A 16357-nucleotide genomic window follows, 5' to 3' on the forward strand; every position below is an offset into this window, starting at 1 on the left:
AAAAAACAAAAAAACAAGCAGAAAGGTTCTAAGAGGAAGTTGAAGTTGTTGAAGTTAGAAAGAATCACCACCATAAGAATCACATGAGGATGAGAAACTGAGTCACTGAGAAACACTTTCTTCACCCCAAAGTTTCAAGTTGGACAGGATTATATATAATTAGCGAGGAGAGGCTGCTCTCAGAACAATGCAACTTCAAGCTCAAGGCGTAAAGAGCGTGTGGAGTGGCTGTTCGGCTGCGAGGCTTCTTCTTGTTGACTTTGGAGTAGCATCTTGAGAAAAAATGCAAATGGCCGCTCGTGCGACGCGAGAGCGGCAGTTAATTCTTACTGCCGTCAGAGCCAGGTGGTTATCTCCTGTCTACGCAAATGAAACATGAGTAAGGCTGACAGCAACAGTCAGTGAAAGCAGTAGGAAAATAGAAATTTAATCTCTGACTTGACTGTACATTCAGTGTCACGTTCACTGGTGCAGATCGACATTCAGGAAGTTGACTTTTACAGTGCGAGGTCATTTGTAGAAGACAAGAAAAGAGGACATGATGATGTTTCCTGGTTTCTGAGACGGATTAGGATCCTTGCCGTCGAACAAACCGAAGTAGACGATGGTGTTGGAGTCGGATCCACTCAGGTCCAACTGCAACATGAGAGAAACACGCTGTATTAATGAAACCCCAATAACTTTAATGAAGTACTGTTTCATGTTGTGTAAACAATAAAGCAGGCGACAGAGTGTGTGAGACCCGAGGCTTTTACACCTGGATGTCTGAACCTCACCTGCTGAGGAATAAACTAAAAAATCAGATTTAATCACAAAAAGAAATAACAAATAAAAAACTACTGCAGGTCTTGTAGAGCTCAGGAGAGAGTTTGTTTAGGAAACCCGTATTTAACGAGGCAGTGAGTTCCTCATTACGTGCAGTAACAGCATGATGGAGTGAAGGATTCTGGGAGCTGCCCACTGGAGCAGGAACAGGTGTGGTGCCTTGCTTAAGGGCTTTCTGAAGGAGGGGGCTGTTTAACAGGTGTTAATAGGACAAGCAAAGTCTGTTTTCATTATCCAATAATCTTCAATTATTTTCCTCAATAAATAAAAGTCATAAAATAGTGAGAAATGCCATCACGATGTCCAAAACGCTAATAAAAAGAAATGTTTGTTTCTAATGAGCATAGACCCAAAGAAATGAAATCTATTATCACATTAAACTACTAAGAATCCTTGCAAAGAGGAAACAGAAACTAAAGATTTTTTTAGTGTTCTTGCTTTAAAAAAAGATGAATTTACCATCAGAACTGTTGCAGATTATTATTCTGTATTTGAGTAATTTAGCAAGTAAATCTGAATCTGAGGATAAGAAAAGTGCTGCACGTGACAGCTGAGAACATGAGAGCGCTGCAGCCGGGAACAAGTCAGGAGTTTACATGATTATATCAGGAGCCTTTATGGTCAATAACTCACTTCAGAATAATTAAGCGCTCCTTAATTCTAATGGGCTTACTTCACTCAAATGCTTCACTTCAGTCTGACCTTGATTTCAGTGCAAGGTTCTTGTAAATCTACTGGAGGAGCAGAAACTCACTGGACTTTAAACTTGTCCTCAATAACCCTGAATACTGTGTGTGTGTGTGTGTGTGTGTGTGTGTGTGTGTGTGTGTGTGTGTGCGTGTGTGAATCAGGATTAGTCAGAGTGTATATTTAAGTCTGTTTTTGGTCTCCACCAGCTCATAGCCGCTAAATGCTCCCCCGTGTTCACCAGCTCCCGACCTGTTTGGTGATATCCATCCTCCAGGGGTCGACCTGCAGTCCGTCACACCAGCCTCCTCGCCCGTACAGCCACGTGCCGTATTCGTTCGGTACCGCTCCCTCTTTCACTCGCGTGGCACAGCCCAGAGCGGTTCCTGACGGTTCCCCAAGAAATACAAAAATATGACAATCAGTGCAACGAATTACCCCGTAATCAGTGGCTCAATGTCCGATCCTCAGGCCAATCAATCCATTAGTTGATCAACAGAAAATTCACTGACAAAAACTGAACATTTTAGTCAATTATCAAGTAAAAATGTGAAACATTTCAAACGTTTCAGGGATTTCTTGAAAGTCTCTGTTTCATACGTTTGTAACCAGAATATCTTTGAGTTTTAGACTGAAACAATAAATATGAAGACATCAGCTCAGGTTCTGAAACTCATTTCTGACTTTAATAAAATAAAAGATTAACTGCTACACATATCTACTATTAGATTATTGATCAACTAAATTTCCGTTTTTCTGCGCACTTCAAAGCAGAATTGATCAATATTTCTATAACGATAAAGTATCAGATGACAACGTGAAAACCTACAGAAGCCTGCAGGGAATCATCACCTGAATCTTTACAGCTTTACAGAGGTTTGCAGTGAGTTACAGCTCATTGTTTAGCTGTCTGCATCACAACGTCACTGTTTTATCGATATATGTCACAACTTGTTCCTGCTGCCTCCTAGTGGCCAAAAAAACCCCAAAAAACATTTATCACAGGTTTAAAGACTTTTTGTTTTTAGCCACACGGAATAAAAGTCCTTAAAGTGCTTGAGAAACTTGAAATTTAAACATCTATATCTCCTTGACAACGGGGCGAACTGCACCTGCTGAGGAAGACTGTGTGATGCAGCTGCTAAAGGAGTATGTTCCTTTCCTCACCTGCAGAATCAAAGATGCGGGTATTGTTGAACACGGCGTTGACTAAGAAGTGGTGGGAGGTGACACAAAATTCTCCGCAGCCGTACTCGTCGCTGCCGTGGCCCGTGATGACGGCGAACAGCTCCACCTGAAAACAGACGCACAGCTGCTGAGATGTGCCGCAGGCGGGACGGGCCGCAGGCGGGACGGGCGCCGCGCTTTCAGAGAGCGTCGTGGGATCAGTCACCTTTTTAGTTGAAGCCGGGACGGGGAATTTGATCGGCTGGAATCCCTTGTTGTAGTTTTTGTCGAAGGTGCCCCCGCTGTACAGTGACATCACTCTGAAGGGGCGGGGCTTCTCCACGCGATTACCTGTGACACTCAAAGTTTTGGATTGTTGCTCTGACAAAAGAAAGAAACATTAATGCGTCAGAAATTGTGACGGAGCCAAACCGATTAATTGATTTAATCCTACATGGAATTGAAACATTCTCACATAAAAAATGAAAATACTTAAGTTTTTATTTTATTAGTCAATTATTAGATTATTACATGAACAGCTTGTTGGGGTAATAAAGTGAGGGTGGTGACATCAGTGTTTGCTCTTTGTTTGTAAATGCATTTACTTGAACTCTCCGTCACATTTAAAACAGATTTTAGGTCCATTTAGATCATCACACCCAGTTACACACCATCAAAAGCCTTTCTTTTGTGTGCCTCTAATTTCTGAAGAATTTGGGAGGCGAGCTTTAACATCTAAGCACCATCCAACTCACAAAAATCCATTTCTTCTTTTCATGACTTTCAGATTTCTATGCTTTTTTTCTTCAAATGTTCTTGTTCTTGTTTCTGACTGTAAATACATCTTCATCTTTCATCACTACTTTAAGTGTTGCTTGTATTTTTTTCTATACCTTTTGTAGTTTATAGGTTTAATTTCTCAGCAGTATTTAGCATATATATATATATATATATATAGATATATATATATATTTTTTTTTTTTAATAACTATTATTTTTATTTCATATTTCTTTGAAGTTGTCTGTTAATGTTAGTGTTTTAGTGTCTGAGGAACCTTCTTGAAAAACAAGATTTACATTTTCAAATGTCTTTTTTTTCTCCAGGAAGTTACATAAAAATTACAGAAATTATTTTACTCCCATATTGTGGTTAATTTTGTGTAATTTTGTCATAGTAATTATTTTGTACATCAATCATTTTGTGATCAGAGATTATATCTTTGCAGCCTGTGGGATGTAACAGACATCGAAAACAAAGGTATAAACGATTCTATGTTAATTTAATGTTAGATTTTATCTGTGTTGCATGTCACATTTTTAAGTAAATATGTATGTTTTGTTAAGTTGGTGTTTTTAGTGTGTGGACAGTGAAAATAAGTGAAGTACTGCACTATTATTGGGCAAAAAAAATGTCCACGTGGCTAAATGTCATAATAACATCAGGCAAATTATCACTTAATACAATCTAAAGCACATGACGGCAGCTCTCAAGAGAAAAACAAACTCATATCCGGACTCTAATCGTGCCCGACAGTCTCCTGATTATTCCCTAATCATCTTCTGCATCATGGTCCTACAAACTGTAGCTGAGTCAAAGTCTTTCCAGGAGATAAAATCTTTGTTTTTGCTGCGAGTGTCATCCAGATATGTTCCAGTAACTATTAGCAGACAGACTGTTCCTTCCTGCGGAGAGATTCCTGCTCTCCACTTTTCAAAAAAAACCCTCCAGTGAGAGGAAATGGACAGAAAATGTTGGGGGGTTATTTCAGTCACAGCTCTCCTCTCTCACAGAGGGAGAGCTTGGATCTGAGCTTAGCTCTGACTGTAAGTGTGCTTCAAACACACACACCTTCAGCTCCTCTGCCCACCTTCCTGTCAGTACAAAGGGTGAATGATAGGTTGTATTGTATTATTCAGTACAAGGGTTAAAAAAACTGCAGTGCTCCGGTTGATGAGCTGATATTTTGAAATAATTCAGAGGCAGAAATGTGAAGTCCATCCTCCGCCACTCATTATTCATGTACTGAAATTCTGTCAAATCTAACCATGAGCGATGATACTACTTCCTGCAGGTGGGTTATGTGGATAAAATCTTACATCATGTTCTGTAGCGGAGTCTATGGACATGATTCACTATAATTGGTAGCTTGCTGTGCTCTATGTTCTCTACACGCAGTTATTCTGTGTGTCTTTCTGTGTTAGGTCAGTGGACACGGTGACACCGTCTCTTTAAGAAAGAAGTTTCTTTGGAGTGAATAACTCCCTGCTTTTGGTTTTGGGCAATGCCATTTTTGTGCTTTTGATGTGTTAATTAAAAAATATTAACACAATTGTGCAGCAAAAGAAAGAAATTGTCTGTCCAAATATTGATATACATTCATTTTTCTGTTTATTAAATTGAGAAACTTCGGGGGAATTTGCAGGATGTAAGCAAGAAGTATCATGTTGCCATGGAGTCAAGTTAGTCGGCAGTGGGCAACAACGTTCTTTTAAACTTATATTTGTTGAGATTTTGGCAAATTGCCTCAATTAAAAGTGTGCTGAATTAGCTCTTATCAGTTCCTGTTTGCAGTGTATCCACAGATGTGCAGCCAACTGTCACTGGATCAGTGTGATACTGAAGAAAACATGGTGATTCTCAGGCAAGTTCTGCAGTCAGAGAGTCGTTTTCCTGCGGTTTCTAAGCAGATTTATGGACATTTGTTGTATTGACATCAGAGCTACTGATTTCTTCTGAGAGTGTAAGTCACACTGAATTTAAAATTGTATGTATCATGTGTGTGTTTTCAGATTTGACTCCAAAAAGAGGAACACAGATTTTGATGCGGCACAGTCTCAGACTCACAGTACACAACAGATCCTCACGTCATCGAACTGCACGACCCGCTCAGGGCACCACGCACATCAGCTGTTACCTGTCTGGTTGCTGAATCTCAGATTGAGGGAGACGATCCACGGCATCGCCCAGGGCACGGTCTTCATGGTGAAGGTGCATCTGTTGCTGTCCAGCAGGGGGAAGAGGGGCGACACATCTGTCAACCAGCGACCAATGCCTCTGCCAAAATAACACACACAATCATATCATATATATCAGCTAAAATAACAGGATGCAGCAGGATACAGAAACATTTACGATTATTCAAGTCTTTTTTATCTGGAAAAATCTGCTTGCCAAGAGTTAAATAAGAAGCTACAGCCAGGAGACCGTTAGCTTAGCATAAACACTGAGAACAAGGGGGAACAGAAATCCAGAAATCCACCTACCAGCGTCTCTAAAGCTCTATAGTTAATCAGTTATATCTCGTTAATTTAATCCATACAGGAACCAAAGTGCAGGTTGTGGGTAGAAGGAGTTATGTGCTTGATGATTTCTTGGCCAGGCGCAGTAACTTCCTGGCAGGTTGATAAAATTGTTGAATTACACGCAGTGTTTAAAACTGATTTTTACTGCATCAGTGTCTCATTTACATTTAAGTACATTAAAGACTTTTAAGATAGATCAGGAATTTCCAGACTTCATAACAGATCCACAAACAGCAGAGATGGATGTATTTATTCCATAAAAGCTGTGGGTTATAAACGTGAACGGTCATTATCATAAGCATCCTTCACATTTGTGTCGTCAGGGTGTTTTATATCATCCTCTCACCTGTGGAAGGCGGTGATCCATCGGCCCAGCTCCATGTTGCAGTACACACTGAGGTGATCGCAGCAGACGAACAGCTGCACCGTGTGATCCCACTGAGCGCAGGACGAGTCTCTCCTGCTGGGACACGACAGCGACGCATCCAGCTCCAGCCTGTCAAAGTCCAACAAACCTGCAATACAACAGTACGACAACGTACGAATGTCAGTATCATTAAAATGCTTACTTCTGCTCCGCTCATGCCGCAGCAAGCGTTCACACTGTCGCTCTGATGCAAAATCCTCTTACCTCTCAATGCTAATGCTGCTTTTCAGAACAGGGTGAGCTGTTTTGGGTCCAATTAAATGGATTATATCATGAAGATCAGACTGAGAGTCCTCTCATACCACAACTACACTGGAAACTGGGAAACCTGCAATAAACTTTCTTTGCACATTATAGTTTCCTTCATTAACTTTATGCCTCAAACCCCAAAATAATTTACGTATCCTGGGTGTCTGTGGAGAGTTTTAGTGACAGTTCAAAATTATTTTTAGGGGCTTTCTCCATGTGCACATCAAAATAATAATGATGATAATTGTAGAATACCTGTCAGTTTTTGATGAAATGGCCGCTAAGCACAAAATACTGAGTGACAGTAAATAATATTGACATTTAAACACGTCATTTCACACACAGATTTCTGTTGAGGTTACCTAGAGGCAGGTCGACTGTAGCCACCGCTCCTTTCTCCCCCTGCATCTGGACTTTGTCAAAGACAGGAACCACCTTGGCCGGACTTTGAAGCTGGGTGTGCAGATCTGCGTAGAAATCAAACCTGCAGAGGGAAGCAAAGTCACTGATGAGTGCAAAAGAAAAAAACTATGATTATATTTAATATGGTGGGTGTACATATCAAATTGGAAGAATAACATAATGTAAAGATAAACAGACTAAGGATTTTTTTAAAAGAAATTAAAAGTAAAATTGATGCTACATCCTTAACATTTTTGCAACCATGCAATAAAGCTTTTAGTCTTATTTGGAAATATTTTCTGATAGTTGTTTGTACAGTGTTTAACTTTCTGTTGATCTTCGTCTACAGTTCCTGTTTTACCAGCCTAATTATTGAGCTCTGTATTAACAGACATTCGAACAGTCCAGGACTTCCCCTCACTTTCCCTCTCAGGGAATCCCCATCACCATCTGAATCACCCATCAATACTCTGATAAGTCAAGTGAACTTTGAGAGAGAGAGAGAGAGCGAGAGAGCAACGATGTAAGAATAGATCTTGTTAATTTGTTTTTGCGTGAAAATTATGCAAATTATATTTTATACTGCACCTGTAAGAAAACAAAAATACATTTTCTAAGGGGAAATGTGGGGACATGTTCATCCACACTGAAGTGCACCTGTACAATCTAACGTAGCTCAATTCAGCAAACATGCAATAAAGCTCATGGTGTCATTTTCCTCCTGGATGAGATTTACTCAGATAAAACCTGGATCTTCCGGTTACAGTCGAGTCTCATCGACACGTGAGATCTCACCACTGCGCCTGCCAGTTGATGAACCTGAACGAGGGGTAAAGGAACCAGCCCATCTCGGCCAGCGCCCCCTGTGGGTCAATACTGATGAAGAAGTCTGGAGACGGAGTGGTCTGGAAGGACACGTTGACCTTCTGTCCTAACCTACAAAACAGATTTAAAGAAGTATACCATCACGAGACAGGCAACATTTAACAAATTAAACTTTTAATCATCTTAAATCATTTATTAAGAGATAACAACAATTTGTCTTCTCAGGAGACGTGGAATTTCTTTACAGACAATATTTTTCCCCTGAAGGGTTTCAGGACTCAGCCAGGCTTTAGAGAATCACTACTCCAACCTTTTAGAAGAACAGTTAATCTACGCTCAAGGAAGTTAAGCATCAGCGCCGGGGAGGCTTTTAATCCTTCAGGTGGGGTCAGTCCTACCTGAGCGCCTGAGCAACCGAAGGCTCCAGGTGCACCATGGCAGCTGGGATGCCCAGCCGCGAATAACATTCATCCTCAACACAGTTCATGTCCTGGATCGGGTTACCAGGGAGCGCATAGACGAGGACACCGGAGGCGTTGGATTTGGCCATGTTCTGCACCTGGAAGGAGGAACAGCATCTGATGTTGATGAATTCACATGCAATCAAAGGCAGCGCAGTGGAGACAACAACACTGTGTGTGGATGAACTGTGAAACACAGCTACAAAGAATAACAAGCAGTACGACTATAACTAAACATTATTTTTGTTATCGATTAAACTGTTTTTTTTTTTATTTAAATGAAATGATACATATATGTGTAATAGAAAAATGACTTGAATGTCAAGTCATAAAACCAAAAACATATTATTCCACAGTTCCCCTTCTATTCCTTCTTCACTACATGTCTGTTGGATCCTTCTTGTTTTAGCTGGATTACTCATCTTTCTGTGAACATGTGAGCGCACTGGGACAGAAGTGTGATCAACATTTATAAAACAGATTCCACATTTTAATTCATGCTTTGAAACACATGAACAAAAGGAATCGTTTAGGCCTCAATGATACTTTTGCAAAAGAAAACTTATTAGTAGTTGGTCATGCACCTTATATGGAGTGAGATTAAAAGTGACCAGACCTTAGTGAAGAAGGAGCAGCTGCCCTCTGACACCCAGGCCACAGCTCCCGCCACGGACGGGGAAGGGTCACATCCGTTCCCCGCATCGATCAGCTGATACGACCTCTGACCCCAACGTCCCATCAGCCAATCATACCTGGCGTCTAGTCTCTTGATGATTACAGGCATGTTCCACCCTGTGAGGAGAGAAGAAGAATGACGAGAAACAACTCGTGCACATACAATTACTATTTTACATCACTTTCAAATAGAAGCACAATCCGCCCCCAACCACTTCGTCTCTGCTGAACAGGTGAGTCAGACAACAAACAGTGACGGAGTCTCGTCCATCAGACCGAGGCTGAGTCGGCGTTCTCACCCTCGGAGGTGAACACGGCCTGGGAGAGGCCACGGTTGTGACCCATGCAGCTCCAGTAGTAGAGCGCGCTGGGGATCCAGTTTCCCAGAGCGAAGACGGGCACGGGAGAGAAGTGAAGCCTGGACAGAACCTCCTTCTTACTGCAGAGAAGAGCAGGAGGTTAAAACACGTATTCTGTCGACAATCAAACACTGACAACTCAACTAACTACACAGCAGCTTATAATTATTTAATTTCAAACACTATATAATTAGAAAAAGAAACTTGGGCTGGAACTAATCGCAAAAACTTTCATACAGTGAATGAGTTTTTCAAGTAAGAAATTAATAGTTTAGTCTTTAAAATGTCTGAAAATTTCATTACAATTTCCCTGAGTACAAAGTCATGTCTTTACATTGTTTTGTTCTGTCCAAAGATATTTCATTTCATTTCACTTCATTTCATTTCATTGATACAAAAGAGAATAAAAGCAGCAAATTCTCACATTAAAGAACCTGCAATGTTTTTGTATTTTTGCATGAAGACTGATGCTGTTTGTGGCACATCCCTTTAGTCTCAGATTGTAACTGGACTTCCTCTTTTTGGGTTTCAGTTCAGTAAATGTTGTGAAGATTTTTGAGACTCTTCCCCTTTTACACTTTTTGGTTGTTTTTTTTTGGGGGGGGGGGGTTTTACCAATGTTCTTGAGAATTGAATGTTCCTGAGAATTTGGCAACAGATATTCAGGCTGTTTCATGTTAATCATGTTTTATCTGTTTTATTTTTTTTTAACTTGTGTAATTTGCCTATTATCATTAACACTCCTTGATTTCGCTGCTGTTGTGTGTTACATTTCTTTCTAACTGGTATTCATTTTTATCACATTTACTGAGGGGTGATCCTGTTTTGATGTAATTTTGCTGCGAGCTAAATTTCCCATATGAGACAATAATGACTGAACATAACTGCTTTACAGTTTTCTAGTTTTCTATTTAATATGATCTATGTTGACAGCAGAGATTTCAACTGTGATGAATTTACCTCTTAATTAAAGTCAGTTTCCACAAGTGTGTTCAGATGAGCTTGTTACTCCCCAGTGGTGACAAGTAACTAAACACATTTATTCAAATTCTTTTGCACAGATTTAAGGTATTTGTTTTTGCTAATTTGCCAAAAATACTTCCACTAAGTTTCAGAGGGACATATTGCACTTTTTACTAGATTAAGATTTTACATTAAAAAAACACAAGATTATAAAACACAATGCATTGTTAAAGAATAAACTAGTGTTTCCCAACCTTTTTGGCTTGTGACCCCTTGCAGCTGGCATCTAGGCATCTCATTTAAGTTGAATGCAGTTTCACCTAAGAGACATTTCCTCTCTAAACTTCTCAGACTGTGTCTTTTAAACCAATTCATGAATCATCTCAGATTTTTATTATGACCCTTGAAACTGCCCAGGGGCTCCAGACTCCAGTGTCAAGTTATTAACACAGAGAAGACTTTGGGTAGGGTTGGATTATTCCATCAGAGAAGAACTGTAAATCTGCAATGAACAATGATTTTAATAATCAATGAATTTCACAATTATTTTCTTTAATAATCAATCGTTCAGTGTATAAAATGTCAGGAAATACATGGAAAGGCCCATCATTACTCCCTGAAGGCCAGGTTCACATGCTCACAGCTTCTTTTGTTGAGCACCAGTCAAGAACATGTTGAATTTACTATCATAAAAAACTGTGAAAACTAGCAAATATTCACATTTGACAAGCTGCTCCCAGTGAATTTTGGCATTTTTTGTCAAATCAGATCAAAACTGTAACCAATAAATCTCTCTCAATAAAAAACAAATCATGTCAGCTCATGAGTACTGTTGGTGTCTGGGCACCTGAGGAAATAATGAAACTGCCATGTATAGTTTGGGGCAACAGGGGCCCAACATTGTGCCCCGGGGTCCCTCAGGAGGTTCATCTGGTCATGGGGCCTGAAGCCTAGGTTGGGAACCACTGGACAAAATAAAACACGCTGTATATAAAGTGGTTTAAAATGCTGCTCACACTTAAAAGCATCAGTATTAACAATCTAATAATTACAGCAATAACTATATTAATCACATGGGCATTTTTCTACAAAACTATTAGGCTACTTTCACTTTTGATTATTTGAGAACATAATGCTTTTGTACTTTTACTTAAGTGGGATTTTGAATGCAGGGCTTTCATCTGTAATGGAGTATTTTCACATTGTGATCCTGCTACTTTTACTTAGATAACGGATCTGAATACTTCCTGGATACTTCAGGTACTCCGTCAGTTCTGCAGAGATGAAAATGCAGCAAGTGTGTCACAACTTTTTTTTTTTTTAAGTGGTCTGCATTTCAGCCCCAGCCCCAACCCCAACCCCTTGCCCTAAAACAGCGCTCCCCCTCAGGTCACCTGTGCATGGCGGCCCGTTGCAGCTGGTCCCTCATCCAGAGAGCATCACTGACCGCAGAGTCGTCCAGGGACAGGAAGAGCACCTGTGTGCTGTCCGGCAGGTCCTGCACAAGGCTGGTCAGGGACGACTCCGAGCTCCACATACACTCCAGAAACCCGGACTTGTTGGTGAAGGCGTGAATGACCACAGATCCCCGCAGAGCTCCGGGCTGGTAGGAAAACTCCCCATCCAGAGTTGGGACTTTGAACGCGGCCGCGACGTCCCCCGGCTCGGGCCCGGCGGAGATCCGCGGAGCGGAGCCTTTTCTGGCTCTAAACGAAACCGTGTTGTCTTGGGACTCGCAGACCTGGCCCCCATCGTCGGTCAGTTTCATCCGCTGCTTAGACCTCCCCGCGGCTTCAGTCACATCAGCTGTCACAACAACAAGGAACCACAACAGCGAGGACCAGGAACGCAACACAGCCATGTTTCCGTTGACAGCTAGACACCGTGAACTCACCACCAACAGCAAACACGGAGCATGTCTTTCACAGAGTTTATGTTGAGTTGAAGGCTTCTTCAACGACTCTCCTCTCTAAAACGCTTTCACCGACTTCCTAAATTCACCTCCAAACATTTGAGTTGGGGGCGGGACATGCTGCTGTCTACGGCGGTCGTAGCGGGACAAACAGCTTAAAAAGCGCAAACCGTACACCGGGCGGTTGATATCGCAAAAACGGGATTTCAGTTGCAGCTGGTTGCAAAAATGTGTTGTTTGTCACTAACCTCATAATCTACAGTAGGGTAAAATTATAAATATTAAAGTCATTATAGAAGCCTATTGGGAACTTTATTAAGATGATCATGTAAACACTGGACTTGACTTTCCAGGGACAGATGAGTGGAGCTGAGAGGGTGAAAGAAGAAGAAAAGAGGAGGGAAATGAGAACAGAGTGATCCGGAGTAGCTCAAATAAATACTGTCTGATAATATTACAGTACATGTCCATGTTGTTTATCATATGATGCTATTCCTTAAAGAGATTTATTATCATTGGAGTAAATGTTCTTCTGGTGGCCTAATATTCAGTTCAGAATACTGAAGACATTTACTTTGCCTTGTGGATCTATGACTGCTCAGTTAGAGCAGCACATATTATTATGGTCTGGATTTAAATGTAGATTTGTCATCTAAACATTAAATCTGTGAACAGCATAGTGTAACAAAAATAGGTGCCAAGATTAGTGATGCTGTTTATGCCAAATTCATTCCCCACCTGTCATGTACATTCAAAATAATCACATCAGACAGTCTTTGCCTCTTTTTATGTGACAGTAATGAAAATTAGTCGTTGTCAAAATCTGTTGTGTTGTGGTTTCAGAATGATGGAGACAGAGAACAATTAGATTCAAAATATGATGCAGGCTCGGGCTGATTTTTTTTTCTTGGGAAACTTTCATGTTTCTGGCTTGGTACAGTAAACAGCATGTAGCTGCTGTGAATGGGACATGGTCCTCTGAATATTGACTTAAGTTGGGGCTAAGCCCAGAATGTTTACAGTGTCAGGCCGCTGATTATTCTCACAGGAAATCATGGAACCAACCAGAACTCTAGAGCTGAAATAATTGGTTGATTTGGTTGATTGGCATTATTGATTGTTGACTGACATCAAACGTGATATTAACATTTTTGTGCTTTTGACCGTTGCTCAGACAAAAAAAATAAATTTTAATACGTTAATTTGGGTTTCAGGGAATAATAACTAGAAAATTCCTGGAGGACTTTTGAATGTGCCTGCTGCTGGGTACATGTACTTCACTCCTCACGTTTCAATCCTAACTATTATTAATTAATGCTCCATTGCTGTTATTATTGATAACACCGTTACACCTAAGTGACAGTGCTTAAATACAACAGTATATAGGAAACAGCTGTAACACTGATTTTATTTACTCAAGAACTTTTGTGCTTGAGAAATGTACATGATTTAACAACTATTTTGTACTTAACTACATTTATTTTACAGGTATACAGTTGTTATTTAACAGATGCAGATGTTATGGAGCCTGCATATGAAACACCTTGAGAATCATGCCGATATGAATCCCTGTGACTCACAGAATAATTGCCGGAGACGAGCATTGACCCACATCATTCACTCCGGCTGTGCGTAAAAGTGCCGTGTGCGCAAAAAGAGCGTTAATGGATGGTCGATGGATGGTTAATGGATCCCCGTGGCGCAATGGCGCATCATCAGAGAAGGCGCGCTGCTGTTGTCTCTTTCGGCATTTAAAATAATCCAGCAGAGAGGTGCAGACTACCTGCACGCACATACTTCTTATTAGCTGGAACCCAGACTGAAAGGATTCAGCTTTTGTTATTTTTATGCAGAAGCCTTTGGGGTGAAATAACGCACTGATGGAGATAGTTAAGCTTGTTCTGATACTCGTGCTGCTTCTGACAAACGTTTTCTGTCAAAGAATTGAAGTTGACAGTTGGACAGAAAGCGGCGAAGAGGTAAGACTTATTTAAATTCATTGCATTTGTGGATTTATTAAACTGTGGAACATAAACTGTCTGTTCGCTTAAGAAACTCTTGGGAAGAAGGTTTCTTTGGCTCAGCTGCTGGTGGAAATTAATTTGAATACAAAAAGATACTAGAAATATCCAGTCTCTGTATTTATACATTATTTCTGTCTCATACAAGAACAAGTGGCCCAACTCTGGAGTAATTCAAGACATATTAGTGAGAATGATCAGAAAACCAGGACCACGCCAATATCTCGGACTCATGGGGAAGAAAGACTCTGGTAGGCGCTTTAATGCCTCTCACAAGAATAAACTTTATGTTTTTCTCATGAGAGAAAAATCACTGTTTTCTTTCTTTGCTCCAAACAGCAAAAACGCAGACAGCTCGTAAACGTAAGTATCATTATCTTTATATCATATTTGTGGCACTGTATTTAAAGAAAGGTTGAGTCTTTATGGGATGTTTTTCTTCCCAGGGCACAAATTTCAAACCTTTGTGGGTCTGATGGGTAAAAGGAGTTTTGAGGATCAAGGTATGATTTATTCAACTGTCATATAAAAAAAAAAAAAGTCAAATTTCAGTGGAAATCTGCCTGGTAACAGCTGATCTCATCCCTGCAGGAGCCCTGTGAGCTGCACAGAGGACTGAAGTTTACTGAAGAAAACTACATTTGTTTTGTTGTTTTGTTTCATTTCAGATCGACTACAAAAAAAAGTTTTATTTTGTTGAGTCATTCTGTCATTGTCTCATAAAAATGTCACATCTAACAGTGGAGTTTGGCGCCGTTGGCAATGCTGATGACACGTTTAGGCAACCAGTGACATCTAGTGGGGAAAATAAAGTGGTGAAAAAAACACTGGAAATATTAAATGATCACTAAAACTTAATGTAACGGTAGTAAAATAGTGTCATGTAAAATCACCATCATTTCAAACTAACTGTCTGCATCATTTCCCACAATAAAACCAATTCACTTCTCAATATCATCACAGGTTTATTAAGTGACTTTGTACAATACAAATGAAAAATAAAATTAAAAATATAGAGATGGAGTACATAGCCAAAGCAAATTGCGGTGTTGACTCTTCATTTCCCACTGACCCATTTCCGCAGAGTGACTGAAATATTGTTTTCTTTTCCAACACGTCCAGGATCACTGTTATATGTGAAAGTGTGGTTGTTTGTTTTTTTGATTTCAAACAGTGGACGCTGCTGTCAAGTCTCTGAGAGTTTTCTAAACATACAAAAGAAGTTATTACTTCAGCTGGCTCGGTATATATAAAAATAAACTAAAGTGAAATATAACACTTATGACATTATAAATGGTGGTCCAAGGCTAGTGGAGATAGCAAAACATAGAGGAAAAAGAAAGCGTTACATTTCAGAAAAAAAAGAAGCTTTAGCCATATTTTTTTTTAGAAATCTATAAAAAGGCCCAAGGTTCATTTTTTATTGTTTTTCATGGTTGTAAGTTTCTCTGTTGACACCATTTAATTCGAGGCTGTCGCACTCAAAGGAGGAGGGTTACGGATTACCGGGTACACTCAAAACAAAAAGGATTAGTTAATGCCTTGTCCTCTTCTTACTTTAATACATGACAGAAGATCAGGTTAATGTTCATATACTGTTACTGTCATTTTTTTCCTGTAAACAAAAATCATTCACCAGAACTTGATTGTACAACAGTCGGACACGACTCGTGGGTAATTCTTTGTCTTAACTCTCCATAAAACTGTTTACATCAGTCATTTAAAAGCAACCTTGGGAGGGGAAAAAAGAGCAGCAGGTGGGGGCGGGGACAGTTATAACAACAACAATAATAATATCAATAATAATAATAATAATAATAATAATAATAATTAAAATAATAATATGGGTTTGGCCTTTTCTAAAATGGGGTTATTTTTTTTCTGCTGTTAAGGTAAACACATTCTTTGATGATGATGAGTCCCGAGGCAGCGAGGGGGCTCTGTGGTGGCGGTTCTGGCTGTACATTATGCAGACCCTCTCCACCCCCCCCCCACTTACCCACAAATACCCCCAGTACCCCCTCTAGTGGGTGGGAGCAGGAGCACAGCTGTGCTGGCAGACATAGCAGGGCCGGAGGAAG

General features: G+C 40.2%; 2 protein-coding genes across 2 annotated transcripts; one reads left to right on the forward strand and one right to left on the reverse strand.

The window, feature by feature from the left end:
• Nucleotides 1–402: 402 nt before the first annotated feature.
• Nucleotides 403–12358, reverse strand: ngly2 (N-glycanase 2). The gene is made up of 12 exons (XM_023393418.2): nt 11738–12358; nt 9321–9460; nt 8963–9138; nt 8284–8444; nt 7856–7996; nt 7021–7142; nt 6329–6497; nt 5595–5734; nt 2906–3060; nt 2680–2806; nt 1765–1898; nt 403–636 (listed from the first exon to the last, which is right to left on the reverse strand). The coding sequence occupies exons 1-12, from the start codon at nt 12202–12204 to the stop codon at nt 511–513; spliced, it is 2058 nt and encodes a 685-aa protein (XP_023249186.1). The 5' UTR covers nt 12205–12358; the 3' UTR covers nt 403–510.
• Nucleotides 12359–13775: 1417 nt separating this feature from the next.
• On the forward strand, nt 13776–15575 carry LOC111644508 (protachykinin). The gene is made up of 5 exons (XM_023393400.2): nt 13776–14234; nt 14425–14527; nt 14616–14639; nt 14723–14779; nt 14868–15575. Exons 1-5 carry the CDS (start codon nt 14136–14138, stop codon nt 14876–14878), a joined length of 294 nt encoding a protein of 97 aa, XP_023249168.1. The 5' UTR covers nt 13776–14135; the 3' UTR covers nt 14879–15575.
• The last annotated feature ends 782 nt before the right edge of the window (nt 15576–16357 follow it).

This window comes from Seriola lalandi, unplaced genomic scaffold (genome assembly GCF_002814215.2).
Source record: "Seriola lalandi dorsalis isolate HSWRI2012SDOR001 ecotype SW California unplaced genomic scaffold, Sedor1 jcf7180002054934, whole genome shotgun sequence".
NCBI classification, from domain to species: domain Eukaryota; kingdom Metazoa; phylum Chordata; class Actinopteri; order Carangiformes; family Carangidae; genus Seriola; species Seriola lalandi.